This window comes from Sapajus apella, unplaced genomic scaffold, assembly GCF_009761245.1.
Source record: "Sapajus apella isolate SASKATOON/1434 unplaced genomic scaffold, GSC_monkey_1.0 scaffold10, whole genome shotgun sequence".
In the NCBI taxonomy this organism is placed as follows: domain Eukaryota; kingdom Metazoa; phylum Chordata; class Mammalia; order Primates; family Cebidae; genus Sapajus; species Sapajus apella.
Window position 1 is genome coordinate 11,840,427 of NW_022436950.1, and position 27,127 is coordinate 11,867,553.

Below are 27,127 nucleotides of genomic sequence, written 5' to 3' on the forward strand. Positions count from 1 at the left end.
CAATAGTCCCAACAAAGGTTTTGTTTATCTTCTTTTGTGTTTGTTTACTTTATTGTTTTTATTTATTTATTTAGGCAGGTCTTGCTCTGTTGCCCAGGCCAGAGTGCAGTGGTGTAATCACAACTCACTGCAGCCTCAACCCTCTGGCTTCAAGCAATCTTCCCACCTTAGCCTCCCAAATAGCTGGAACTATAGGCGTACACCACCAAACCTGGCTAATATTTTTAATTTTTTGTAGATATGGGGTCTCACTATGCTGCCCAGGCTGATCTTGAAGTCCTGGGCTCAAGCAATCTTCTCACTTCAGCCTCCCAAAGCACTGGGATTACAGGTGTGACCCAGCACACTTGGCCTGTGTTTATTTTTTTCTTCCTGAGGGTTAACATTCATAGATAATCTAAGAAGTAATTCTCACTTCAATTCATCTACTTATACATCTGATTTTCCTCTTCCATATTAAATCTTCTTTACTTAAGAACACAGGGTAATCCCTGGTTTCTAAAACTCACATCACCACCTAAGATCCAGATGCCCTTGGCAAGTTACTTCACTCCTCAAGGACTAACTTTCCTGCTTTATAAATCAGGGCTTGTATCTACTTTGTGACAGTTGCTAGGAAGATTAAATGATATGTTCTACATAAAGTGGTTGGGTATTATCGGCACATGGTAAGCACTCAGCCATATTGGTATTACTCGTGTCATTAAGAAAATGAGTTCTAGAACACGTTCTAGGGATCTGCTGTACACCACGGTACCTATAGTTGACAATAAAGTATTGTACACCTTAAAATACACTAAAATGATAAGGCTCATGTAAATTTCTGGGACCAACAAACAACAAAAAACACAAAACAACACAAGGAATGGTTGAAGGTGATGAATATATTTAGTACCTTGATTTTGATGATGGCATTACACATGTCCAAACTCGTGAAAATGTATATACATTAAATATGTGCAATATTTTATATATCGATTACATCTCAATGAAGATTTTAAAAAATTTTTTATAAGATTATCAGGCATTCTGTCACTTCAGATTCAAGCCTCATTAATTGCAGCTTGTGCTGTTCTTTTAACATTAATTTTAATATGCATTTGGGCACCTTTGCACAAACCAAGATCTTAAAAAACATTTAAAAATATTTCAGCAGTACTCAGGTTGGCATTTGATCATTTTCTCTCACACTTCAATAGTTTTCCATCCAGATTTTATTTATTTATTGTGTGTGTGTGTGTGTGAGACGGAGTCTCACTCTGTCACCTAGCCTGAAGTGTAGTGGCTCAGTCTCAGCTCACTGCAACCTCTACCTCCTGCCTCCTGGGTTCAAGCAATTCTCCTGCCTCAGCCTCCTGAGTAGCTGTGATTACAGGCACCCGCCACCATGCCCACCTAATTTTCTTTTTTTAGTAGAGAAGGGGTTTCACCCTATTGGCCAGGCTGGTTCAAACTTCTAACCTCAAGTGATCCAACTGCCTGGGCCTCCCAAGGCACTGGGATTACAGGTGTAAGCCACTTTTAACTTTTAACATTTAACTTTTCCTTAGAAATAAGCCTGCCAACATTTTTTTCAATGTATCAACACAGAAGATATTCACTATTAAATAAGATCCACATTATTTCCCTTACTTCACCTTAAAAATATACATCATAAATACAGATGTACAATGGACAAGGAATTTCCTCCAAACACTTTATTCAACAGAAATTATTACAATAGGCTTCAAAGTAGAATCCAGGAGACACGTTGTTAATCACTCTGGTTTCCTTTATCAGTATCATAATCCTTTTTTAAAAAAACAAACACAAATGAAATAACTGGTGGCATTAGCCAAACATTACGCTGTGTCCTTCCATCTCTATCAAATAATGACATAGGAGTGACATAACTTTGTCATGTTTAATGGTCGTATCCGTGAAATAAAGGACAGTGGTATAAATAACTGACATGCAGAAAAAGAGAAAGCATAAGAAATATTAAAAGAGCTGCTGTTTATGAAGCTCAAGTTCTTGATTACCGTTGCTAGGAAGGTTGCTCACTGACCAGCTTCCTTCAGTCAACGCCATATCCTACAGGTATTATCCTTGCTCCCTAATAAAACAGATTTCACAGAGTTATATTTTCTTCATTTCATTCACCTCATTCTCCCTTTCTACAAGTTGACATTTTCTGGTCTTTGGCAATTAGCAATGTGTTAAATGGGCTAGGTTCTCCGTGGCTAGCTGCAGAGTCTTTGAGCAGATCAAGCATTTTTGAAGTAGTAATTTTGTTTTTCATGATACCAGCTAGTTGTAAATTAAGCAGGCACACATCCTGCTCACACTAGCAAGATTCATGGCTTCTTAGAATGAAAGAGAACCTAAGAAGGAAGCCACCTCAGTCATCCCCTCTGCCCTCCCCTCAAACATCCCCACCCAGTGGAAGTACAGTGACTTTTTTTGAGACAGAGTCTCACTCTGTCGCCCAAGCTAGAATGCAGTGTCACAATCTCAGCTCACTGCAACCTCTGCCTCCCAGGTTCAAGCAATTCTCCTGTTTCAGCCTCCCCAGTAGATGGGACTACAGGTGCATACCACCACGCTTGGCTAATTTTTGTATTTTTAGTAGAGATGGGGTTTCATCATATTGGTCAGGCTGGTCTCGAACTCCTGACCTCAGGTGATGCACCTGCCTCAGCCTCCCACAGCGCTGGGACTACAGGTGTGAGTCACCTTGCCTGGCCTGACTTTGAAAATCTCCAGGTTTGGGTGATAAGCCTAGGAGGAGGCAAGACATATCACTTTGGAACATTTCAAAATTTTAGGAGTTTTTTCTCACCTTCAGGAACCAGGCACATAACATCAATATAAGAAGTGTGAGTACCTTAGGAACTAGGAAAGCCTATAAAAATCATATCCCGTTGGGCAGCCAGTTAGCTCAGTTGGTGAGCTAAGCAACTTCCCAACAATAATTCATAAAAAAAAAATTTAAAAACATATCCCACAAAACGACACTTCACATTTCAAAAAATGTAAAGACCATGACAGCTACTTTTCTGCCATCTACTCTGTGATTCTAAACCCAGCCTCTGGCAACCCACTACAAAATGCCCACAGTTAATCACACTGGGGTCTACTCAGAAAATAGAGTAGGTTCTTTCCAATAAAGTGATTGCTTTATCGATGGCAATACAGGAGCGTCACACCATTCTAATAAGCTGTTGTCTAGTGAGCCAATGTTAAGCACTTGGTTCTTTGGGATGCATTAAATTAATCAGTAGTATTTTAGAAGCGCTCAGCAATTGATGTGCCAGCACCAAAACAAGGCATAACAACTAGTATTCTTTCCCTAAACTCTCCAGGGTCTTCCGTGAAAACTGGTTGAGGGAAGCAGTACTGCAGAGCCAGCCTCACATGAGGCCATTTGGACCAGGAAAGGCTGGTCTTCCTTCTTTCTCACTCCCTGCAGGCGCCCTGTGCTCTCTATCATAGCCCCATTTGATATTGTGTTCACAATAAAAATCTATGGCTTATTTTCCCAGTGCTTTTGAAGTACCTACATCTTAGTTAACACTAGAAAATCATAATCGCAAAGATTTTGAAGATCATAAGATCAGAATGCTCTTCTCCCCCCAAACATTAGTGCTTTAGCAGGGGACAACTGAAGAGAAAACGACTCTACTCAAAGCCTAAATCTCTAATGGGCTGGAGAGCCAACTGGGGAGAATTTTGATCCTGACTTGTTTTGGTTGCTAACACTGACTGACATAAACTGAATTTTTTTTCTTGTGACAGGATCTTACTCTGTCACCCAGACTGGAGTGCAGTGGCATGATCATAGCTCACTGAAGCCTCCGACTCCTTGACTCAACTGATCCTCCAGCCTCAGCCTCCTGAGTAGCTGGGACTACAAGTACATGCCACCATGCCCAGCTAATGCTCTATTTTTTGTAGAGACAGGGTCTCATTATGTTGCCCAGGCCGGCCTGAAGCATTCTTTCTGCCTCAGCCTCTCAAAGCATGGAGACTGTTAGCATGAGCCGATGTGCCTGGCTGACTAAATGTTAAGCCCCAGCTGACAAGACAACAACTGGGGAAATTCAGTGACCAGTAAGGCAGGCTATCCAACTGTTACCTTATCTAGCGCAAACAAAATTCAAAGTTCACAAAGCCCTACTACAGTCAGCGGCAGAGCTTACTCCTGCAGGTCCTAATAAAACTAAAGTTAAATAATGAAAGTATGAGGGCAGGCCAAGATGAGCTAGTGACCCCAGAAAAGAGGTAGGGGATGGGGATAAGCTCTTTTTAGTATTAAGCTTGGGAACTCTAACAGCCAATTAAGAAAAAATACATCTTGGTATTGATGTCTTCCATACCTGTAATGACTATGTTGCCTGTATAGTTGAAAGCACATGAAAAGATTTCATCCGTGTGCCCCTCAAGAACCTGGAGGCACTGGCCAGTCTGAGCATCCCAGATTCTAGCCGTTTTGTCAGAGCTGCCAGTTAGAAGACGGTTCCCTTGAGGGTTGAAAGAAATCTGCAAAAGAGAAAGAAAATTGATCACAGCTTTGTGTAATGGTTCCAAATATATTTTTTACCAGCAAAAAGGGAGCATTACTAAGCACGTCAGCTTCCTAGTCTTGGTATTTATTCTTGCATAGAACCATTTCTTCATGATGGAAAAAATATATTTCAGGGACTAATACATGGAAATTAAAATCCAGAGAGAAAATTTAACTGTCTACTCCTCACATTTGTAAGAATAAAGACCAAAGCATCCTCATAATTTAAATATTCCCCACCCAGCTTCTTTCTAAAGATGCACGATGCCCTCTCCATGCGAAGAAGAAGGGCCCTGGGGCAGATGAAGTCCACACGAGTCAGGTTCCCTCATAGCCAAACACTGGTGTCATCTTTGTGGTCAAAAGCATACAGATCCAGGCTGGGAGCAGTGGCTCAGGCCTGTAATCCCAGCACTTTGGGAGGCCCAGGTAGGCAGATGTTGAACTCCTGAGATCAGGAGTTCAAGACCAGCCTGGCCAACATGATAAAACCCCATCCTACTACAGATCCGAAAATTAGCCAGGCATGGTGGTGTGTGCCTGCAGTCACAGCTACTCTGGAGGCTGAGGCAGGAGAAGTGCTCGAACGCAGGAAGTGGAGGTCACAATGAGCCGAGATCGCACCACTATACTCCAGCCAGGGTGATGGAGCAACACTCCATCTCAAAAAAAAAAAAAAAAAAAAAAAAAAGCACACAGATTCTTCTCTAATCTGTGCCAAAGAATAAGTGAATGTCAGAACCTGTAAGAAAGGATGCTCTCATCTACTGCCACCCCAAGTATAGCATTTCCATAAATATGCTTCTGTGCCTCCCATGTGCCAGGTGCTGCCAAGTAGTATCTGAGTGACCCTCAAAGGAACGTGTTAGTCCTGCATTCCTTTGGGCATCACGCTTACATCCCTCTCTAATCACCAGAAGATAGTGATTCAGGCCATCTCCTCGACGACTGAAGGTTTGAGGAGGGCAGGGCCATATCTGTTTTATCACAGTGTTACCAGGGGCTGTACAATGCCCAGCACACAGAACACTCTCTAAACGTGTTTGCTGACTGAGTGAATACTTTAGCTTTGCACCCCATAGAAATGCCCTTACCAGATGCCAATTCAGTAAGTAATATGTTCACTTAAAAAGCATAAAATTTAAGAAAATAGCACTAGAGAATTATTTATATTCAGTCATTCGTGAAAATAGACATGTACTTCTGGAGGGGACACCCCAGACGTATCAATAGCTACCTAGCCAGACACTCAGAAATGTGGGCCGGGCTTCCTCCTCATCCTACTTGCCCCACCCCACTTTTCCATCCCCTCCTGCCATCCATAAGCCTCCCAGCTTATGAAGACGCCATGGTGTGCATGCCCTGGAGACCACCACTGACCAGCCAGAGAGCAATGACCACCAGCAGTAGGTTCAGAGGCAGGAAGCCCAAGAGTACAGCATGGGGCAGAGTTCCAGGGTCTAGATGGAGCCTTCAGAAACCTAAAGTCATTAAGCTGATGTTTTATAAAGCAAGAACAAATCTGACCTCAGACAGGAAACCAAGGATTGTGCTGAGGTGGGAGGTGAGAGCCACCAAGTCCTAGCCTTCTCTATGAAGTTCTGATGACACATCTAAACTTCAGACTGCTGACTGGGTAGGCCTGCTCTGTGAATGATCTTTTGGGGGAAGTTTATACAAAATCCTAAGATACAGCTTTGTAGTTCCAAAATGGATAATTTTATACTTTAGGTGTTAAATGTTTTCAGAAACTACTTCCTCAATTGCATCTAATTTACAGAGCACTTGATACTTGCTACACAGCATATTTTTTGCCCAATATAAATGTATGTGTTTGCCAGAACCAGGAAAAGCACTTTACACACTCCTTAAATTAGTGTATTAAATATTTTCAGCTAACTAAATCTTTTGCTGACAGAGGAGAATGCTGTTCCATACTTTTCAAGAGGTTTTCAAAATCATTTATTATTCTAAGCTTGAGGACACAGTTAAAATTAAAGTCTTTAGGTAAGTGATTTCTAGAAAAAAATGAGACAACTGAACAAACCTTAGTACTTACTTCAGTTCCAATAGACCTACTTACACTAAGCATGCTCTTTTTTTTTTTTTTTTATAAGGTTTGCTTTGTTACCCAGGCTGGAATGTAGTGGTGCAATCACAGCTGACTGCAGCCTTGACCTCCTGGGCTCAAGCAATCCTCCTGCCTCAGCCTCTAGAGTAGGTGGGACTACAGGTGCACAACACCATGTGCAGCTAACTTTTTTGTTTTTTATAGAGATGGGGTATCCCTATATTGTCCAGGCTGGTCTTGAACTCCTGGCCTCAACCAATCTTCTCACCACTCCCTCCCAAAGTGCTGGGATTATATGAGTGAGGCACTGCACCCAGGCCTTGCTCTTTATTTTTTTAAAGTAAATACACTTTTCCAAATGAGAAAGTAACTCACTTTTGAAATATCGCCTTCATGGCCTTCCAGTTTGGCAATGCATTTTCTTGTGGCTGCACTGAAAATTCTTGCTGTTCCTTTTTGAGAGGGGTGGGGATACATATAAATTCATGTTAAATACAGAACTTTGGATAAAAGACCTTGCATTGTATAAATATCTATCCCTCTGACACATAAGCTCTGTGATAAGTTAGTCTTCTTGCCTGTGGTGAGAGCCAGATAGTTAGTATTCTAAATGCCAGCTGGTCCTATTGCAGGAGAGGGTGAAAGGAAGCTTCTCTCTAGCCCTGAGCTTATTAGAAGAAATAGTACATTCCAAGGTAGAAAAGAGAGTAAGAAACAGGAATCCAGAAAGAAAAACTTTAAGAGAAAAAGAAGAATTAAAGCAAGTTTCGAGAGGCAAGTGATGAAATACGCAGCAAGACCAGCATAATACACCAGGTGTGAGTCTGAGTTTCTGTGAGGTGCACAAGGAACATCCCAAGAAGGAGTATCGGCCGCTACTCAACAGGTAAAGAACAGGCTCCAAAAACCCTTTTCCACAGAAAAAGCTAATAGAATGCTTTGTTCCTCCTCTGCCTCCAGCAGCCAAAAGTGCCAAACATATAGTAGCCATTCAATAAATAGCTGTTGGATGGATGGACGGATGGACGGACGGATGTGTGGATGGATGGATGGACAGACGGGTAGATGGATGGATGATGGATAGAGAAATTGATGGAATAAGTACTATGGACATTTCCTTAGAAGTAAAGGATGAATACCCCAAAACCTAAAATGCAATAAAAGAAAATAAATTTAAAAAAAGAAAGAGAAAAAATTGAATAGTAAAATTTGTGTTGGAAGAAAAGTTACAATTTGCTTTGCCAGATGAAGGCTGCTTTTTTAAATCTCTAATTATAGCATTACATACTATTCAAATATAGCAAGGACACAAAATTGTAGGTACTTGATTTACATCCAGAGACAAGTAAAATATCTTAACAAATTATTTACTTGCCTTTCTCACAATGTCAACTTCACAAGGAAGTACACAAAATAAAACTTGCTATTTTAGAATTAAAGTGATTTAAAAATATATAACTTGAAATTTATTTGAACATTTCAAAAGCCTTAAAGGGAAGTGGCCAATTTGTTTTCAGAGTCAATAACATGAAAGAGAATGTCCTGCATAGATCTATACTCTAAATTTTATATAACTATATTTCTAAACTTCAGAAAACTCAGAAATAATATGGCTGGCAACACTGTAATTTTTTTACAGATAGGAATACAACTAAAGAAACAAAAAAAAAATCAGCCTTGAGAATAATTCCAACGAAGAAAAAAAAAAGGGTATACATATACATATATTTATATATATACATATATATATACACACACACACATAGATGTTGCTGCACAGGTAACTATTGGATGAGATCTAAATTTTAAGAAGGGAATTAGGAGCAAAGACCAGAGATAAATTTAAAAAGATTTTTCTAAGAATCAAGACTTTCTAGGAAACACAGAATGAGAAAAGGTTTACAAAACATGAGAAAAGAAAAAAAAAGATATTTCAAAGTAATGTTTTATTAAACAAAGGAAGAATAGAATCACCACGGCCAGAGCAAATGACAGATTATAGAGAAAACAAAACTAGAATTGAGACACGAGTATGGCATTACACATGGTCTGCCTCCCCCTTCACAACGTAACTTCACAAAAGCAGGGATTTCTATCTCTTTTGCTCACTGAAATATCCCATATTCCTAAAACAGTTCCTGGCACAAAGTAGATATTTTAGTACATATCATTGAGTAAGTCTTTCTATCAATGAGAATGATATTTAAAATTAAAAGGGTGGACTAATTACACAGTTAAGGTATGATTATTAAAAGCCAGTACCTGTAAGAAGACAAAAAAAAAAGTAAATAGTTATTTTAAAAAATAAAATTCTCCAGCCTCAGGATATTTTCATTCTAGGGTATAAGGAAGACTTATATGCATGAGCAAGGGATCACCTTTGAAAAGTCCTAGTGAGTAAGACAGCAAGCCTGCAAATGTAATTTTGAAGAGAGACAATGAAATACTGTATAATTACAATACATCACCAATGAAATTCTACACCTGATTATAACATAAGGATATGTGACTACTTAAAAGTATGTTAGTCACAAGGTGTTTCTGTCTTTACCAGAACTTTTTTATACAAGAATTTCCTTGCAGTCATAAAAAAGAATGAGTTCATGTTTTCTGCATGGACATAGATGAAGCTGGAAGCCATCATTCTCGGCAAACTAACACAGGACAGATAATCAAGCACTGCATGTTCTCACTCATAAGTGGGACTTGAATAATGAGAACACATGGACACAGGAAAGGGAACATCACACACCAGGGCCTGTCCAGTAGTGGAAGGCAAAGGGAGGGAGAGCATTAGGACAAATTCCTAATGCATGTGGTGCTTAAAACCTAGATGATGGGTTGATAAGTGCAGCAAACCATGACGGCACGTGTACCTAAGCAACAAACCTGCACATTCTGCACATGTATCCTAGAACTTAAAGTAAAATTAAAAATTAATAAGTAAAAATAAAAACCTTGCTCATAATCCCTCAGCCAGCAAATCACATATCTAAGTTCTACAACTTTGAGTTTGTCTACTCAGCAAATATAACCTTTGTAAGAGATTTTGAGGCATACAGGGAATAAAATTATACAATTATTAATTGAATAAAAAAGGACAACTGCTGTTTTAAAAAAGTTTTCTTATAAGTACTTTTTTTACATTTTTATTATTGACAAATAAAAATTATATATATTCAAGCTGTACAATGTGATGTGATGATTTCCTCATGCAAATAACCTATATTATGGCATCATAAATGTCACAAAGGAGCTGGTCCATATAAATAACAGGCATCATATTACCAAGAAGAAAAACATTATTCATGGTTTTCAACATGATGAAACAGACACAGTATAATGTCACATGTGGTTTTCAAGGTGATGACTCAAAAATAGAGAGGTATAGCACACAGTTATAAAGGAGATAATTTAGTATAATATCATCTGTAGTTATTAAGGAAATGAGGTACACATAGCATAACATCACATGGGGATATGAAGAGTATTACGCAGTTGTGTTTTAACACAATATGTGGTGATATCAAGACCCAAACAAAGGATAGTGTCACAAATGGTAATCAAGATGATCTTCTCATGCGTCATTCTGAAAGATGAATCCTAAAATTGAAAGTCACTTTGTTATCTATGAGATGATTCAGATATAGTACAGGCTCATGCATGACTGTGATTGTAAAGGAAATGACAGAGAAATAGTTTAGCAATATACATGCTTGTCAAATGTTACAAGCTCCTTTGTAGCATTTATGATGCTATAAGCAGTGATACTATTGTACAACACACAGCTGTCAGAGATGACGCAGATATCTTGGGGCATCAAACATGATCATCAGTGATAGGACCTAAAATGTGGCATCACATATGTTTTCCAAAGAGAATTGGAGTGATATTGTAGCACACACAGTTGTCTAGGACATATAGATGCAAACATATGAGAACACAATCCACAATTGTCATAAGTATCACTGCAGACACATGGCAGCTTTTTATATGATGATTAAGGAGGTAAGTCAGTATATACCATCCTACATGATTAACAGGTAGGGGATGAAAGCAGTATAGTTTATGTATGGTTTTCAACAAGGTGACAGAGACATAGGAAAACATTTTAATTTTCAAGGAAATGAAGAATACAAATGAAGCACAACAGGTGGTCGTCACTGAGATGACAAAGACAAAGTGTAGCAATGTACAGGCCTCCAATGATATGAAACAGATATAATAGTGCAGCATCATGCATGATCATCAAGAAGATAAGGAACATAGTATGTAGCATAACATATTGGTGACAGCAGATGACACAGGCATAGTTTAGCATTACATCCAGTGATCAGGGAGATAACACACAGGATAACATCAAACATGATTACCAAGAATGTGACATAACTCGGGAGGCTGAGGTGGGAGAACTGCCTGCACCCAAGAGGCAGAGGTTGCAGTGAGCCAAGATCGTGCCTCTGCACTCCAGCCTGGGCAACAGAGTGAGACTCCATCTCAAAGGAAAACAGAAAAAGAAGATGACATAGACTTAGCATGGCATTCTACATGTTGACCAGGGAGATGAGGCATAATGTAACATTATACTTGGTTCCAAAAAGGACAATGTGCACACATAGTATGGTATGGTATGGTATGGCATAGTAGAGCAGAGCATCATGTACAGTATACATACAGACACACATAGACACAGCACAGAAGCAAACACAAAGGGATATACACATAGTGAAGAAAAATATATGGTTATGAGAAAGATGAATCAGACAGTGTAGGGGCATATGTGGTCAGGGAGACAGCACACATGTAATGTAGCTGCCATTTGTAGCCATAAGGGAGATGATGTAGACATAGTGCAATCTCGTAAAGGCCCTACAAAGAGGTAAGAGATAAGATAGCATCACATGTGGCTATCAGGGATATCACACGTTATACTGTGTCATATGTGGTAGTCAGAAAGACGATACAGAAAGAGTACATTTGGTTATCAAGGCAATGACACGGACATAGTGGAGAATTATAAGTTGTTGCCGAGTAGAGGATGAAAACACGTGCTAACAAATGAAATGATCATCAGGGAAACAAAGTAAATATATTGTAGCATCATCCTTAAATAACAAGGACATGTCACCAATAAGATATAGCACAGCCCTTTGTAAAGGGTATGATGAAGTTACAGTGTAATTTAAGTGGTTTCAAGAAGATGATAAAAACATAAAATTATAGGCATTCTCCAGGCAGAAGAAGCAAACACATAGTATGTCATATGTGCTATTATGTGCTGAATTGTGTCTTTTTAAAATTCATATGTTGAAGTCCTAATTCCCAGTATCTCAGAATGTAATTTTTATGTTTGTGTATATAATTATACATGATTATAAAATATATGCAAGTATAGTATAGTTTTATCCATTGTCAAGAAGATGATGAGACACAGTATAGCTTCATATGCAACTGTCAAGTATATGGCCCAAAAATAGTATAAGCTTGCTTAGGTTGTCAGAGAGATAATGCAGATATAGGGTGGTGTCATACATTATCAGGGAGATGACACTATAGCATAGTATCATACAAGACATCAGGGTCTCATGAATGATCAGATGCAGAAAAAAGAGTAAAAAAAAAAGTATCTGGGTGACGACATGATTATATATTATATATTATATGTAATTACATATTATATATTACATGTAATTTTATTACATATACATGTGATTTATATATTATTTTACATGTAATATATAATATACAACAACATGTAAATATATATTATACTTTTGTGTCATATGAGGATACCATGGATTTGACACAGAGATGTTGTAATGTCACAAGTGCTTATCATGAAAATGAGGCAGACATATTGCAGCATCATAAATAGTAGTCAGGGAAGTAACACAAAAATACTGCATCATCATGCCCTGTTTTCCAAATGGTACAGACATAGTGTAGTATCATATATGTTTGTCCTGGAGATGAATTGTAGGCTAGTGTAATAAATGGTTAGCATGAATATAATGCAGAAATAGTATAAAGTAACATATTATAAAGCATCTTATAGGGTTGTCAAAGGGGTGATATAGTAATACGGCAACATCACACATAATTTCCAATGTATTTCAAATAATGTAACACCACATATGGCTGTTTAGAATATGAGGGGTGTGTGTGTTCATCAATGAATAGATTCATCAAGGAGACAGGGTCTCACTCTGTCACTCAGACTGAAGTATAGTGGCATAATCATAGTCCACTGCAACTTTGAACTTCTGGGCTCAAGTGACTTTCCTCAGCTTACTGAGTAGTTAGGTCTACAGGTGCATGCCACCACACTTAGCTAATTTTTGTTTTAATGTTTTGTAGGGATGGGGTCTCACTATGCTGCCCAGGCTGGTCTCAAATTCCTGGCCTCAAGTGATCTTCCCCCCTTGGCCTCCCAAAGTGTTGAAATTACAAGCATGAGCCACCATGCCTGGCCTTGATGCATATATATAGCATCATACATAATCATCAAGGAAATTACCATAGTACAACATCATATATGACTACCAAAGAATAATGTAGGCATAACACATGTTTTAGGATGCCCCAGGAACATCATAACAGGGAGGTGATGCAGATTTAGTGTAGTGATGTAGGTTACAGGATATACACAGACACAGTGTGGCATTTTGATGGTTAATTGTATATGTCGACTTGACTGTGTTAAGGGTTACCCAGGAAGGTGGTAAAACATTATTTCTGGGTGTGTCTGTGAGGGTGTTTGACTGAGTAAAAAAGAGCCACCCTCACCAATGTGGGTAGGCATCATCCAATCCATTGAGGACCCAGATACAACAAAAGGTAGAGGAAGGATGAAATTCCCCTCTCTTCTGGAGCTGGGACATCCATCTTCTCTGACCCTCAGTCATCAGAGCTCCTGCTTCTCAGATCCCCGGACTCTGAGACTGACACTAGTGCCCTCCTTAGTTCTCTCAAGTTTTGGGCCTCAGACTAAGAGTTACACCACTGGTCCCCCAAGTTTTTAGGTTTTCAGACTTGGACTGAATTACACCACTGACTCGATTCTCCATATTATACATGGTTATAAATAATTAAAGATATAGTATAGTATCTTACATTCTTATAAAGAGGATAACAGATACAGTGTAAATTAAAACACAATAGTCAGATCCATGACATAGATACAACATAGCATCATATGTGGTCATCAGAGAGATAACATAAACTTGCTGTAGCTTCATATATGGTCATCAGGTTTAGGTTTATTGATGTAGGTTAGCACCATCTGTTGTCTTCAGGAAGACAATGCATAGTTCATACTTCTACAAACTATGAAGTGATGCCTATGTTATCACACATCGTGGATGGTATGTGATGTCATGATATGACATACTCTTAGCATAGCATCATATATGCTTGCCATGGAGACACAGGATGAGGGAGACATAGTACAGTACCATGCGGTTATCAAGGACATGGTATAGACATAGTTTAGTGTAAAATAAGAAATTGTCAGTGAGATAATATATAAATTGTATAGTGTTAACACGTTTGTCAGGAATATGCTGCAGACATAGGGTAGCATCATAAATATTTGCCAGGGAAATAGCACAGACACAATAAATCATGACATATAGTTGTCAAAGAGATGACACATAATATAACATCATACATGGTTGCCATGGAAGTGACTTGTTGTTCAGTATTATAAAATGTTAACCAGGACATAACGCATGCATAGTACATCAATACAGATGGTTGTCACTGAGATAATAAAGACATTGTATAGCATTGCATGTGGCTTCAATGAGATGATGTGGACATAGTGTTCGTATCATACGTATTTGTCAGCAAGGTGACTCATGGTTTTACATCATATATGATTATCAAGGATATGATGCAGCTATGGCCCAGCATCAAATGTGGTTTTAAAGGAATAGATGAAAACACAGTGTAGCATAATATGCAACTTTCAAAGAGATGATGCAGGTGCAATGTAGAAATAAACATGATCCTTAGGGGATGAGACAGACACAATATCAAGTCACATGCGGGCAACAGGGAGATGACAGGTATAGTGTAGTATCACATGTGACCATCACAGAATTGAAGCACACCTAGGATAGCACCATAGATGGTTATCAATAAGATGATGTGAAGAATCACAAGTGGTAATCAAAGATATAAGGTACAGCATAGCATCATGTATGCTTATCACGAAGATGTGGTATGGCACACGTGGTTATAAAGGAGATTATAGCACTATTGATGGCAATCAAGTTGACAAAGGCCAACACAGGGTAACATCATACATAATCAGGGAGATAACCCAGAATATAGCACTATACACAGATATTAAGAAGATGACAAATACCTCATATACCTTATTATCTAGGAGGTGACACAGACATTGTATAACATTACATGTGCTTATCAGCTATATGATACAGACATACGATAATGACATACTTGGTCACCATAGAGATGAGACATGGTTTTATCATAGCTGGTCATCAAAGAAATGACCTATAGTGCAGAACCATGCATGGTTATCAAGCAAAGCATAAATCGCTCCAAAAATTAAAAGTATGAACAGATCACCTACCATCGGCTGAAGCAGTTGCAATAAGCTTGCCAGTGTAATCAAAGCAGCTGTCTAGTATTTCATCTTCATGGCCTGTTAAGGTTGCCATACATTTTCCATTTGTAGCATCCCACAGCTACAAATAAAAGAAACAAAAAACAAAAAAGACTATGACTTTCCGTCTAAAGGGTGAAGATGGCCAGCGGTCTTCATGACATGCTGATGGCTGGTTAAGTAACTGTGCAAAAATCACTTGTGTAATTCTGGCATGTTCAGTTATATTTCCTTTGATTCACGACCAGAGACCACAGCCAACCATCAAGCAAGGCACACCTTGGTCACAGAGAAAACCAAAGCCAGACATTTAAAATCTGCCACTACATTGAAGAAAGAAAAAATATCTCAATGTGTATGCTTTACTGGTTGGTAAAGAGTTGTGCTCTTTTTATAGGAAGGACATCAAATAATTACAAGCTTGATATAAAACTACAATGTAAGAAAATGAAAAGTACATTATAAGATTATAATATATTCATTAGATAATCAAACGATAATTCCATGCTATAATCTCTTAGCAACCATTTTTTAAGTGTAGAAACTTAGGGACAAGGAAACACTGTGTTTGAAGCTCTTTGAGGGTTACTCTACTCATTGAAGTTCTATAAGTGAACAGTGGGATATTAAATAAAAATAAAATGCCTTCTTACATAAGATATTTAATATACTTGAAGCAATTCGAATTGCTTTACTACATCGTAATTCCTTCAAATGTGGAAAATCCAAAACTTGAAATTTTAAAAATTACCAATTATTATTTATAAGTTAGTATCTTCATTTTATATCACCTTTGAAATTTGTTAATGTTATAATGGATAGCTGACACAGTAAAGAGTATAGACACAATATAAAGCAAAGCAAACATATTTATTTAGCTTACCATGCAGGTTTTGTCCATAGAGCCAGTTAATATTAGAGAGCAATCCCAATTGAATAAGGCACTGCTAATCTCAGCACAATGACCAATTAGGGTATGTACCTTCCTACAACACAGAAATAATTAAAACTAGTGAAAGATATCTTACTTCAGTATATGCACATGAATAATGACGCCAAGCCCATCTGTGTAAGCTAATCTAAATTTTGGCTTTTACAAAATAATACATTTGATAAAACAAGTATGATTTACTATTGCTCAAAAAGAAGCTACTAATAATTTCATTTCAACAGCAATGTACTTAAATTTTAAACTATCAAAATAATGCTACTTAAGGCAACATTTCAAAAACAAGTGGGTAACAAACAGCAAAGGCAGTAAGAAATATTCTTACACCAGATGAGTGCACCCTTGGTTGCTCGGAAACTACACGTCAAGTAACTGAAAGGCCCTTCTTTCTCTGTCATTTCTTACCCCTGATAATTAGCCCCTCTATTAAACCACAGACAAATCCAAGAGCAGAGTTTTCCAACACAAATATGCTAATTTAATTAACATCCTAGCAACTAGGACCAAAAATCATTAGGAAGGAAATTGAAGTTCTTGGACTAAATTAAATTTGAGAAATTAACTAAGAGTTGTATTTATGAATGATATTCATGCCTAACATAATGACAAGTCATTGAAATTTGATTATGTAATCCGTGGAATAAATAATAGCTATATAACCAGACTATTGCTAACATTCTCCTCTTATGTTGCTGTTTGTCATTATTTGCTCAGAATTCCAAGAATGCACATATTTTGTAATTCAGAAATATCTTTCAAGAATGAATTAACTTACATTTTCAATATGTCCTACTTTTATGGAATCAAAAGCGGAGTTAATAGATATTAGCTTAAACTAATAAATAAAAGGAGGTTTTCTGAACCTCCTGACCCAGATTAAAACAATTATTAGGAACTAAGAATTACCTTCCTGTATCAGCATCCCACACTATAACTGTATGATCAAAAGACCCAGTGATGATTCTGTCTCCTGAAGTGTTAAATGACAAGGAGATGATTTCTGCAGAATGTCCCTAGAAAAAGAGCAGATATTGTCAGATACACCTCTAGATAGAACAATTTCTGCAAGTTTTCAATATCATAGTCTAAAAGGAAATGCTGGAGAAGGCCGAGCTCTAGGAAAGGAGGTCAGCAGTTGGCTGGCGTGAGGATGGGGAGTGTCTGCACATGGGCACAGGTTTCTTTTTGGGGGTGATGGAAAGGTTTGAAAACTAGGTTTTGGTAATAGCTGCACAACTCTGTGAGGTTGCTAAAAATTAGTGACTTACACACAGCTAGTCCATTTAACTTAATATTGTTGATTAAAAACAAAAGAAAGCTGTTGTGTTTGGGGAAACTAGAGGGCTTCCTTTACATTGTCTTGGAAATACTACAGGGCTGTGAACTCCACTGGCTAATAACAGATGGTATGCAAAAGTAAACAGTGTATGAAATAAAACTGATTACTTTTAAAAAGGAAATTATTAGGATAACTTGATGGGAAATAGATTGATAAATTCCTGCCTTTGGCTTGACTTTCAGCTGGTTACTGTCTAGTGTTAGTGACTCAAACTGTGATACAATGGGAAGAAAGCCCTCTCTACAGCAGGTTCTGGAACTTTGATAAGAGGGTGCTGGTTGGAGTATGTATATCGCTTGATACCTTAATTATTTTAGTAAATTAACATAATTATATTTTGTTTGTCTTTTTGTTGTTGTTGGTTGATTGGTTTTGAGATAGAGCCTCGCTCTGTCACCCAGGTTGGAGTGCAGTGATGCAATCGTGGCTCACCACAACCTCTGCCTCCCAGGTTCAAGTGATTCTCCTGCCTCAGCCTCCTGAGTAGCTAGGATTACAGGCACATGCCACTATGCCCAGCTAGTTTTTTATTTGTAGTAGAGACAGGGTTTCACCATGTTGGTCAGGCTGGTCTCGAAGTCCTCCACCAGCCTCAGCCTCCCAAAGTGCTGGGATTACAGGTGTGAGCCTCCACACCCAGCCCATAATTATACTTTTAAATAACACAAAGAGTTAGAAAAGTTGATTTATAACTTGATTTTTCTGACTGATTTCAAAGGACAAAAATGAAATGTGGTTGAATATTAGAATTCTAAGTATGCAAAACAAATGCACTTTCTGGCATAGACAGGTGTGCCAAGCAGCACCCATCCCATCGAGTGCGATTAGGCACTTCTGTAAAAGGAGTCGCGTTAGCTGAAAGTGCAGCATTAACAGAGACCTTTCCCTGAACATTTGCCTGAAAGGAGAGATAGTAATGATGTTTTAAAAATAAATAAATATACTGGAGGACCCAGCTGTTAGAAAAAAAAAAAAGAGTAAAAGTTAAAAATAAATAGGAAAAACTGAGAACAGAAAGAATATACTTATATTAATAATGCTAGATACTCAGATTTAAGAAAGAAAAGACATTACCGCCATTTTTAAATGGTGATTTTTTTTTCTTTCTCAGTCCATGTTTTAACTTTCTTAGAAAAAACTTTCTGAGGAAAAGAATCATGTTTTTAAAAATGTATTTATAATTTTGAAAGGACAAGGAAACTGAATTTCCCATCCAGCTGTCCCCGCTGATGACAACATAGGGTCACCCTATTTTTGTTGTGGCCACTTGTGCTGGGGTGAGAGGAAGGAGAGAGTGGCAGGTCGCAGGGAGGTGCTGGGTGTGTGGTGGCAACAGACAAGAGCACACCCCTGCAGCACTCACTCTGTGGGCAGTGCCCTTTGGCCTTTTCTCTTCTAGTCACTTGCCCCTCTGTCATTTCAGACTATGTGATACAGGAGGGTTCCAAGATCAGCAGGCAGAGGAAAGTGTGCTCACCATCATTGCTTTAAGGACTCTCTTGGCATGGTTCTCCAGCTCTGCCTCTTCCAAAAGTGCCAGCCTCCACCTGCTTCCCTCTTAGCCAGAGAGATGGTGATGGGTTCTAAGCTACAGTTTATGTGTTTTGCAGACTGAAGTTAGTCCAAATAAAAACCTCTTTGGACTTCCACCCAAGTCTTTTGGAATAGCCAGCAAACCAGTTGGAACAGCCTTTCACCACTACAGTTTGAAAACTAGTATCTCAACAACAACCAACTTAGAGCTCATTTTGTAACAAAAATACAAATAACTGCAAAAATTTTTCCCATTCTGTTGGTTGCCAATTCACTCTAATGACTGTTTCTTTTGCCGTGCAGAAGCTGTGGAGTTTGATTAGGTCCCATTTGTCTATTTTGGCTTTTGCTGTCAATGCTTTTGGTGTTTTGGTCATGAAGTCCTTGCCTACACCTATGTCCTGAATGGTTTTGCCTAGATTTTCTTCTAGGGTTTTTATGGTGTTAGGTCTTATGTTTAAGTCTTTAATCCATCTGGAGTTAATTTTAGTGTAAGGTGTCAGGAAGGGGTCCAGTTTCTGCTTTCTGCACATGGAGGCCAACAAACATATGAAAAAATGCTCATCATCACTGGTCATCAGAGAAATGCAAATCAAAACAACATTGAGATACCATTTCACGCCAGTTAGAATGGCAATCATTAAAAAATCTGGAGACAACAGATGCTGGAGAGGATGCGGAGAAATAGGAACACTTTTGCACTGTTGGTGGGAGTGTAAATTAGTTCAACCATTGTGGAAGACAGTGTGGTGATTCCTCAAGGACCTAGAAATAGAAATTCCATTTGACCCAGCAATCCCATTACTGGGTATATATCCAAAGGATTACAAATCATTCTACTATAAGGACACGTGCACACGAATGTTCATTGCAGCACTGTTTACAATAGCAAAGACCTGGAACCAACCCAAATGCCCATCGACGATAGACTGGATAGGGAAAATGTGGCACATATATACTATGGAATATTATGCAGCCATCAAAACGATGAGTTTGTGTCCTTTGTAGGGACATGGATGAACCTGGAAACCATCATTCTCAGCAAACTGACAGAAGAGCAGAAGATCAAACACCTCATGTTCTCACTCATAGGTGGGTGTTGAACAATGAGAACACATGGACACAGGGAGGGGAGCACTACACACTGGGGTCAGTTGGGGGGAAATAGGGGAGGGACGGTGGGGGGTGGGGAGCTGAGGAGAGATAGCAAGGGGAGAAATGCCAGATGTATGTGATGGGGAGGAAGGCAGCAAATCACACTGCCACGTGTGTACCTATGCAACAATTTTGCATGTTCTTCACATGTACCGCAAAACCTAAAATGCAATAAAATAAATAAATGGGAAAAAAATACAAATAAGAATGAACACAGATAACAGGCTAAAAAAATACAAATAAGAATGAACACAGATAACAGGCTTGTTAGCATTACTGACGTACTGTTAAGGTGAAAACTTCCTCGCCATTCTGAATGTCCCACAATTTGGCTGTTGTGTCCATACTTCCAGTTGCCACCAATGTGCTTTGAGGGTTAAATGATAAACACACCTAAATTACACGAAATGGGACAAATTTTAGGAAGATAGATTTCAAATTTTTAACTATACATAGAAAATCTTCCAGATGCAATTACCTTACTGGATTCAGTTTAATTCTTTGTACAAAACACCACGTGTGTGACCTGCTACACCCAGGCTGAATCCTGCAGAGGTCTCCTCTTGACAAGAGGCTGCTTGTTCTCCCACAGCACCCAGCCTAGGCTTCAGCTTTTTCTCTCTTTGATCCTTAAAAGTCTCTACTATTTTTAAACTACTACTGCACTGGTAAAGTGGATAGCTTCTATTTGTGGATTCTCTTTCGGTATTATCCACTTAAGAGTAACTTCAAGGCACAACAAGTGAAGTAAGTTAAATATCGAAAGAATCATTCCACCTAATGAAGGCCGGAAATGGAGGGAAAGGGGTGATCCCCATTAACAGGCCAACACAACTCTGAGATTCACTGAAATCAGATCAATATTTCCTATTAAAATCTTTGATTAAAACCATTTAAGGCATTACTAATCATTAGGAGCAGCAGGCTGCTTATTTTTAAGAGCTATCATTTATTCTTGTGGAATGCCAATTATTACACTAATTGGTATCAGGTATGTCACAGAATTGGCTAAGGACAAGGGCTTCCCAACAGTGAAAGCTGTTTCCAAGTATAAGACAATTCATGCAAATTTGAGCTCTAATGATACACAGAGAACCATCAGCCTAAATACTTCACATAGTAGTTCTAAAATTATTTTAAAAGCTGTTTTTATAGCTTAATTGACCCTCATTGAGTCAATAAAGAAAAGTCATTGAAAAAGAAAAAGGAAGATTGGCTTTTATATTTATAAATGTATTATATTACATGTCTACTTAGTCAATGCAAGACACAGTTCTTTATAGAATCTGCAAGATATTAAGAAGAATAATTTTTAAATTGTATAGGCAACACCATATAAATATAGGCAGACTAAAAACATGAGGTAGAATTCAAAAATTAAATTGTAAAAGTAGACCCACAGCTTTTATAATACATAAAATGTAATAATAAATTGCTAAATCAATACTCACTATTTCTGCTCTATGGCCCCTGAAGGTATGGTAACATTGTCCTGTCTCTACACTCCAGAGTTTACAAGTTTTATCAAAGGACCCAGTGGCAATTTTGTCACTAAAATTTAAAAGAAATGTGGATTATTTAAAAAAAGACACATTATGTAATAAACTGAACTAAGATAAGCGATATTAATACATAAGTAAAAAATGTACTTCATTTCTAAAACTATAAGCAATCTTAAAATCATTTCAGTGGATAATAAAATAAAGGCCTAATTTTTGAGTGGTATCAGTTAACACATTTAATTTGAAAGGTTTTATATTAGAGTTATAAATATATTTGTTTGGGATTATCACAATTTTTAAAACTAGTTTAATAAATGTAGCAAAAGGTTTAGTTTAGAAAATTACAAATTAAAATCAATAATGTATAGTATGAACTGTGTAAACATAGAACAATTCTGTTAATAAGGAGATGGAAAAGGATAACATTGAATGTAAAATAAAAATGAAAAAGATAAATCCCATTAAAAATATGGTTAATAAGGTTTTGAGAATTTAGACAGTGTGTGTCCTCTTAAGGAAATAATACCTATATTATTCCAGTTGTAAGAGGGCTTAGAAAGGAAATATAAAGATCTCAGTCACTTTTAACTAAGAGGCTTCTCATATTGACTTGGGGGTGGGGGCAGGGCTATCATAAACCTCCAACAAGTAAGAGTAGATGACCCTGTTTGGCCTTTGATCTTGGAACTAAAACCCTTTCTTTTAACCCTGGCTTACATCTGTCTTTTATACCAACTCTTCAAGACGAGTTGACATAAATCATTTACAGCACAAGCTCATTTTCCAAAAGTGTAACGGATCTCAAGACTCAACACATATATCCTAAAGCAGACTAGAAATGTATATTTCCCCAGACTAACACTGATGCCTTGATTCTCTCCCTTGTCCCAGGACACTCATATTTCTGTGGTGTTTATGTGGTCTCTCAGACTAAAGCAAAGTGGCATCCTCTCTGTCAATGTTCCAAGGGCAGCCTGTCCTATAAACACCCACCCACCAACCCAAAGTTTCCAAACAGTGTCTGACCTGGCTTTCTCCTCTGGCATCCAGCCCTGGGCGTTTTACTTCAACTGCTGATATCTTCCAATGTGTGTTCAAGAGAAGCTCAAAGCCCTGTGCCTTTTTTTTTTTTTTTCTTTTGAGACAGAATAATAGGCTTGAATTCAATGGTGCGATCTCAGCTCACTGCAAGCTCGACCTCTGGGGCTCAAGCAATCCTCCCACTACAACCTCCCGAGTAACTGGGACTACAGGCACATATCACCATCCTTGGCTAAGTTTTTTATTTTTGTAGAGATGGGATCTTACTATGTACATTCTTTATCAGTTCCTTCAGTTCAGTTTTTCATCCTTCCTGCCCCTCAAAAATGAGTCTTGAGTTGCGATTGTTTCTTGACTAATTTCTATTCTACCACAAACTGTTCTCTACATCCACAGGACACCACATTATAGAAGATATCTCTCATGTCAATGTGTTTGAGAATTACTTTATTGAATCAAAGCTTACTCCTGCCCTAAGGTATAAAGCAGATAAACACCAAACTGGTTTAAGGGTTTTCTCTCTCTCTCTCTCTCTCTCTCTCTATCTCTCTCTCTCTCTCTCTCTATCTCTCTCTCTCTCTCTCTCATACACACACACACACACACACACACACACACACACACACACTCCCTCTTATTCTTTGGTGACTGTGTTGAACTCATGCTGTGGAAACCCCAATGACCCCAAAATGCAATGAGAAACACCACATTCATGCATACATAAATCATTAGACAAGGATAACTATCTAATTGGACAAGGGGGGTTTTCATCAGGGGCTCTTTGTAGAATTCAGTTGAAGGGCCAAAAAGTATACCTCTCCTCTCCAACAAGAGAACACTTCATTCTCAGATGGACACCAAAAAAATCATGTTTATTAAGTAGACTATTAAAGGATATGCCATTGCATGATAGAGAATATCCTTTAAATAGCATTGCAATGAAAATAGGAATTATACCAGAAGAAAAATAATGCCATTTATAATTTCAATAAAATCTTTCGCTTTTCACAAGCTGGTATAATAAGGTATAAAAATTGTCATTCTCTGCAATGTAAAAATGCATAGATCAAAGTTAAATTTTCTGAAACTTAATAAGGTTTAATTATTTTAATGTACCAATTTAAGTTTGGGGCCATCAAAATTAATGTGTTTTGAAAGGGTACTACATTTTTAAAAGATACTATATTGGCAAACTAGATATCAAGTTTTTTAACTATGGTATAAAATGTCTATTCTAAGTGTATAAAATTTTTATGAAATTCCTCTATTCTTTCTGCCCCTATCCAGGCAATGAGTGTATTATCGTATCATGAGTGTATTGCCGTATCTGCATCCTAAATGACCTCGTCTCTTGTTTCTTCTCACACTCAAACCCTCTGACCTCTTCTCTCTGCCACAGCCATCCTTCTGTTTAAAACTTTCACTGTTCCACTTGTTATTCCCAAACCCCTGATGGCAACTCAGTCCTACAGAACAGTTTAAACTCCACAGAATGCTCTGACCTCAAACGCTTCTGTTTCTCAACCTGAAATGCTCACTGGAGAGACTGGTCACTGAGTGCGCCTGATGAATCCCCTTCTTAAAACACTGAGCTGCTGAAGTCTCTTTGCCCCGTGTGTCCTCTCCACTGCTTCCCACCTTCCATCCTCCTGGCTTCTGCTTTGGGTTCACCCCATCTCTAAAGACTCTAACCAGGAGAAATCACAATGGTCTCTTTCTCCTCTCAATTGTTACGTCATTTACTGTTTCGTTCCAGTCATCATAACACTATAGTAAATGAACTGTATTTATAGAACTGGCTTCATTTATGGAAAAATTCATGTAACATGTGCAATCACAAAAAAATACACACTTGTCTAGGAAAGGTTTACTGCAATAGATATAAATATATGTCCATTTGCCAATCTTTTCACCAGATGCCACTGTCTTTCTTTGACTATTTGCCAGCTAAGTGGAGTTCATGATCTGTCTTACAGAAATTGTATCAAACCACAACAATATCTAGTTTTCTTTTCCTGAAAATGGAATGAGAACTTAAAGAACTGAAACATATGTGCAGAAAAATCTGAGGGCAGAATTTTTCTAGATTTTGACAGTGCGCTTTCCAGTTGAACATTGATCTCATCCACAACTTCATTTAGTTGTGAAACAATTTTTCAAAGATTTACCTTATCTATGCTTCCCTAGAAAACAGCAGCTTTCTTTTCACACTCATATTTTATTATTTTATGTAATATTTGGTTAAATTACATGTTATGTTACACAATTACAGTTGAAAGCACAACCAACATAAGCACATTTGTCAACAAATACAACAAACTCTTGATCAGCTTAGAAGCTAACCAGTGGGAGGAGAATGCCCGTTCCAGTGGGTAGCTTCATTGTTAGATGTCCAGGTTGCCATGGGAACCAGCAACGTGTCATGCAGAAGAATAGAAGACACCTGGGTAATCTCCTGAATCAATTATCTAGAGGTTGGTTTAAAAATATTTCTATTACACTTGGTACTGTTATTTAGCATGTTGCCACACACATTTCTTTCCTACCTGGCAAGACTGTAAATTAACTTCTAAATGAAGTAAATCACGCTGTGTGTATATGTCACATTCTGCCAGAGGCACCAATCTAGAGCTGTGAATATCAGTAGGAAGTGCCTGTCAGGAAACTCCCAAGGGTTGAGAGTTAAGTCTTGCCTGAGCATGAACTCCAGCTCTCCTCTTTACTATGACGTGATCCTTGGAAGCATATCTGAAACTTGTATTTTTTTTTTTTTTTTAAAGACAGTCTTGCTCTGTTGCCCAGGCTGGAGTGCAATGGCGCGATCTCAGCTCACTGCAATCTCCGCCTCCTGGGTTAAAGCGATTCTCCTGCCTCAGCCTCCCAAGTAGCTGGGACTACGGGCATCCACCACTATGCCCAGCTAATTTTTGTATTTTCAGTAGAAATGGGATTTCACCACGTTGGCCAAGCTAGTCTCAAACTCCTGACCTCGAGTGATCTGCTACCTTGACCACCCAAAGTGCTTGGATTACAGGCATGAGCCACCATGCAAAGGCTTGAATCTTGTATTCTGCATGAGGATAGTGATAGCTAACCCAAAGACCCTTTTAAGCATTGAGGGAGGTATTTAAAAGGCTTCCAAAGCACATACCAAGCACTCAATAAATTTTAGTCCTCTTGAATTCTTTCCTTCCTCCCTCAGTAGATAGGGGGCTGAATAAATGAATTAATGAAAAAATAAGTGAATGAATGAACACACCCATAAGGATTGTTGAATGCTATGGCATAAACCACATTCCTGTGGCCCTCCAGGGTGTTCAGCTCCTCTCCAGATGCAGTGTCCCAGAGCTTGCACGTCCGATCATAGCTTCCTGTGATAAAGCTAACAAGAGGAATATAAACATGTTGCAGGGAAGAATGGCAGTGTGTTAATAAAGACTTCATGTTTTACCCGCAGGATAATAACTCTATTTATTATGGGGTTTGTTTTGTTTTGTTTGAGAAGAAATCTCTCTCTGTTGCCCAGGCTGAAGTGCAATGACATGATCTTGGCTCACTGCAACCTTTGCCTCTTGGGTTCAAGCAATTCTCCTGCCTTAGCCTCCTGAGTAGCTGGAATTACAGGCACCCACACCTATGCCTGGCTAATTTTTTTAGTAAAGACGGGGTTTCACCAAGTGAGGGAGGCTGGTCTTGAACTCCTGACCTCAGGTGACCCACGCGCCTCAGCCTCCCAAAGTGCTGGGGTTACAAGTGTGAGCCACCACACCTGGCCAATTATGCTTTTTACAATGAAAGTCATGCGTGCAGAACAAAAAGTTAAATTGAGAACAATGTCTAAATTGTGATATATTCTGTTGTTTTTTACAGGCACGTGCCACCATGCCCAGCCCTAACTTAACTATTAATAATTACATCTGTGATGACCTTACTTACAAATAAATTCACATTCTAAGGTTCTGAGGGATTAGGACTTCAACATATGAATTTTGGAGAGTTGCAATTCAACCCATAAAAATATCTATAGCATGTATGTGTATAGTTGCAAATGTGAGTTTACATCTAGCCAAAGGTAGAGGAAGTCTGTGGGAGAAGATGGTAGAAGGAAAATACCTAGCAGAGAATCAAAGATATACTGTCTTGTCAACCTTCCTGTTTGGTTGAGTTTTGCTGTTAGACTTTCCTTCACCTTTTATCATTACCACTTGACATTCAGACTGGCTTTTCAATTTTGTGGATCATTTTCTGTGCTGGGGAAATATATCTGTTACACTTTTAAAGCAATATTTTGATTTCAGAGATATTTTAAAAGAAAGTCTCTTTCCTAATTGAATATTGAAGGAATGATTAAGATGC

At 38.3% G+C, this 27,127-nt stretch overlaps 1 protein-coding gene across 5 annotated transcripts in view; it reads right to left on the bottom strand.

The window, feature by feature from the left end:
• Positions 1 to 1,682: 1,682 nt before the first annotated feature.
• Positions 1,683 to 27,127, bottom strand: part of DAW1 (dynein assembly factor with WD repeats 1) — a 47,792-nt gene continuing 22,347 nt past the window's right edge. For 4 of the 5 annotated variants that reach the window (XM_032278002.1, XM_032277999.1, XM_032277997.1 and 1 more), the window contains 9 exons: positions 26,031 to 26,153; positions 21,680 to 21,779; positions 20,514 to 20,621; positions 17,108 to 17,214; positions 16,136 to 16,238; positions 15,220 to 15,334; positions 6,993 to 7,069; positions 4,359 to 4,521; positions 1,683 to 2,095 (listed from right to left, as the gene is read on the bottom strand). In XM_032278002.1, the coding sequence (XP_032133893.1) occupies positions 2,061 to 2,095; positions 4,359 to 4,521; positions 6,993 to 7,069; positions 15,220 to 15,334; positions 16,136 to 16,238; positions 17,108 to 17,214; positions 20,514 to 20,621; positions 21,680 to 21,779; positions 26,031 to 26,153 (931 nt within the window). In that variant the 3' untranslated portion in view covers positions 1,683 to 2,060. The remainder of the gene's footprint in view (positions 2,096 to 4,358; positions 4,522 to 6,992; positions 7,070 to 15,219; positions 15,335 to 16,135; positions 16,239 to 17,107; positions 17,215 to 20,513; positions 20,622 to 21,679; positions 21,780 to 26,030; positions 26,154 to 27,127) is intronic. The other variant, XM_032277998.1, reaches the window with a different exon arrangement.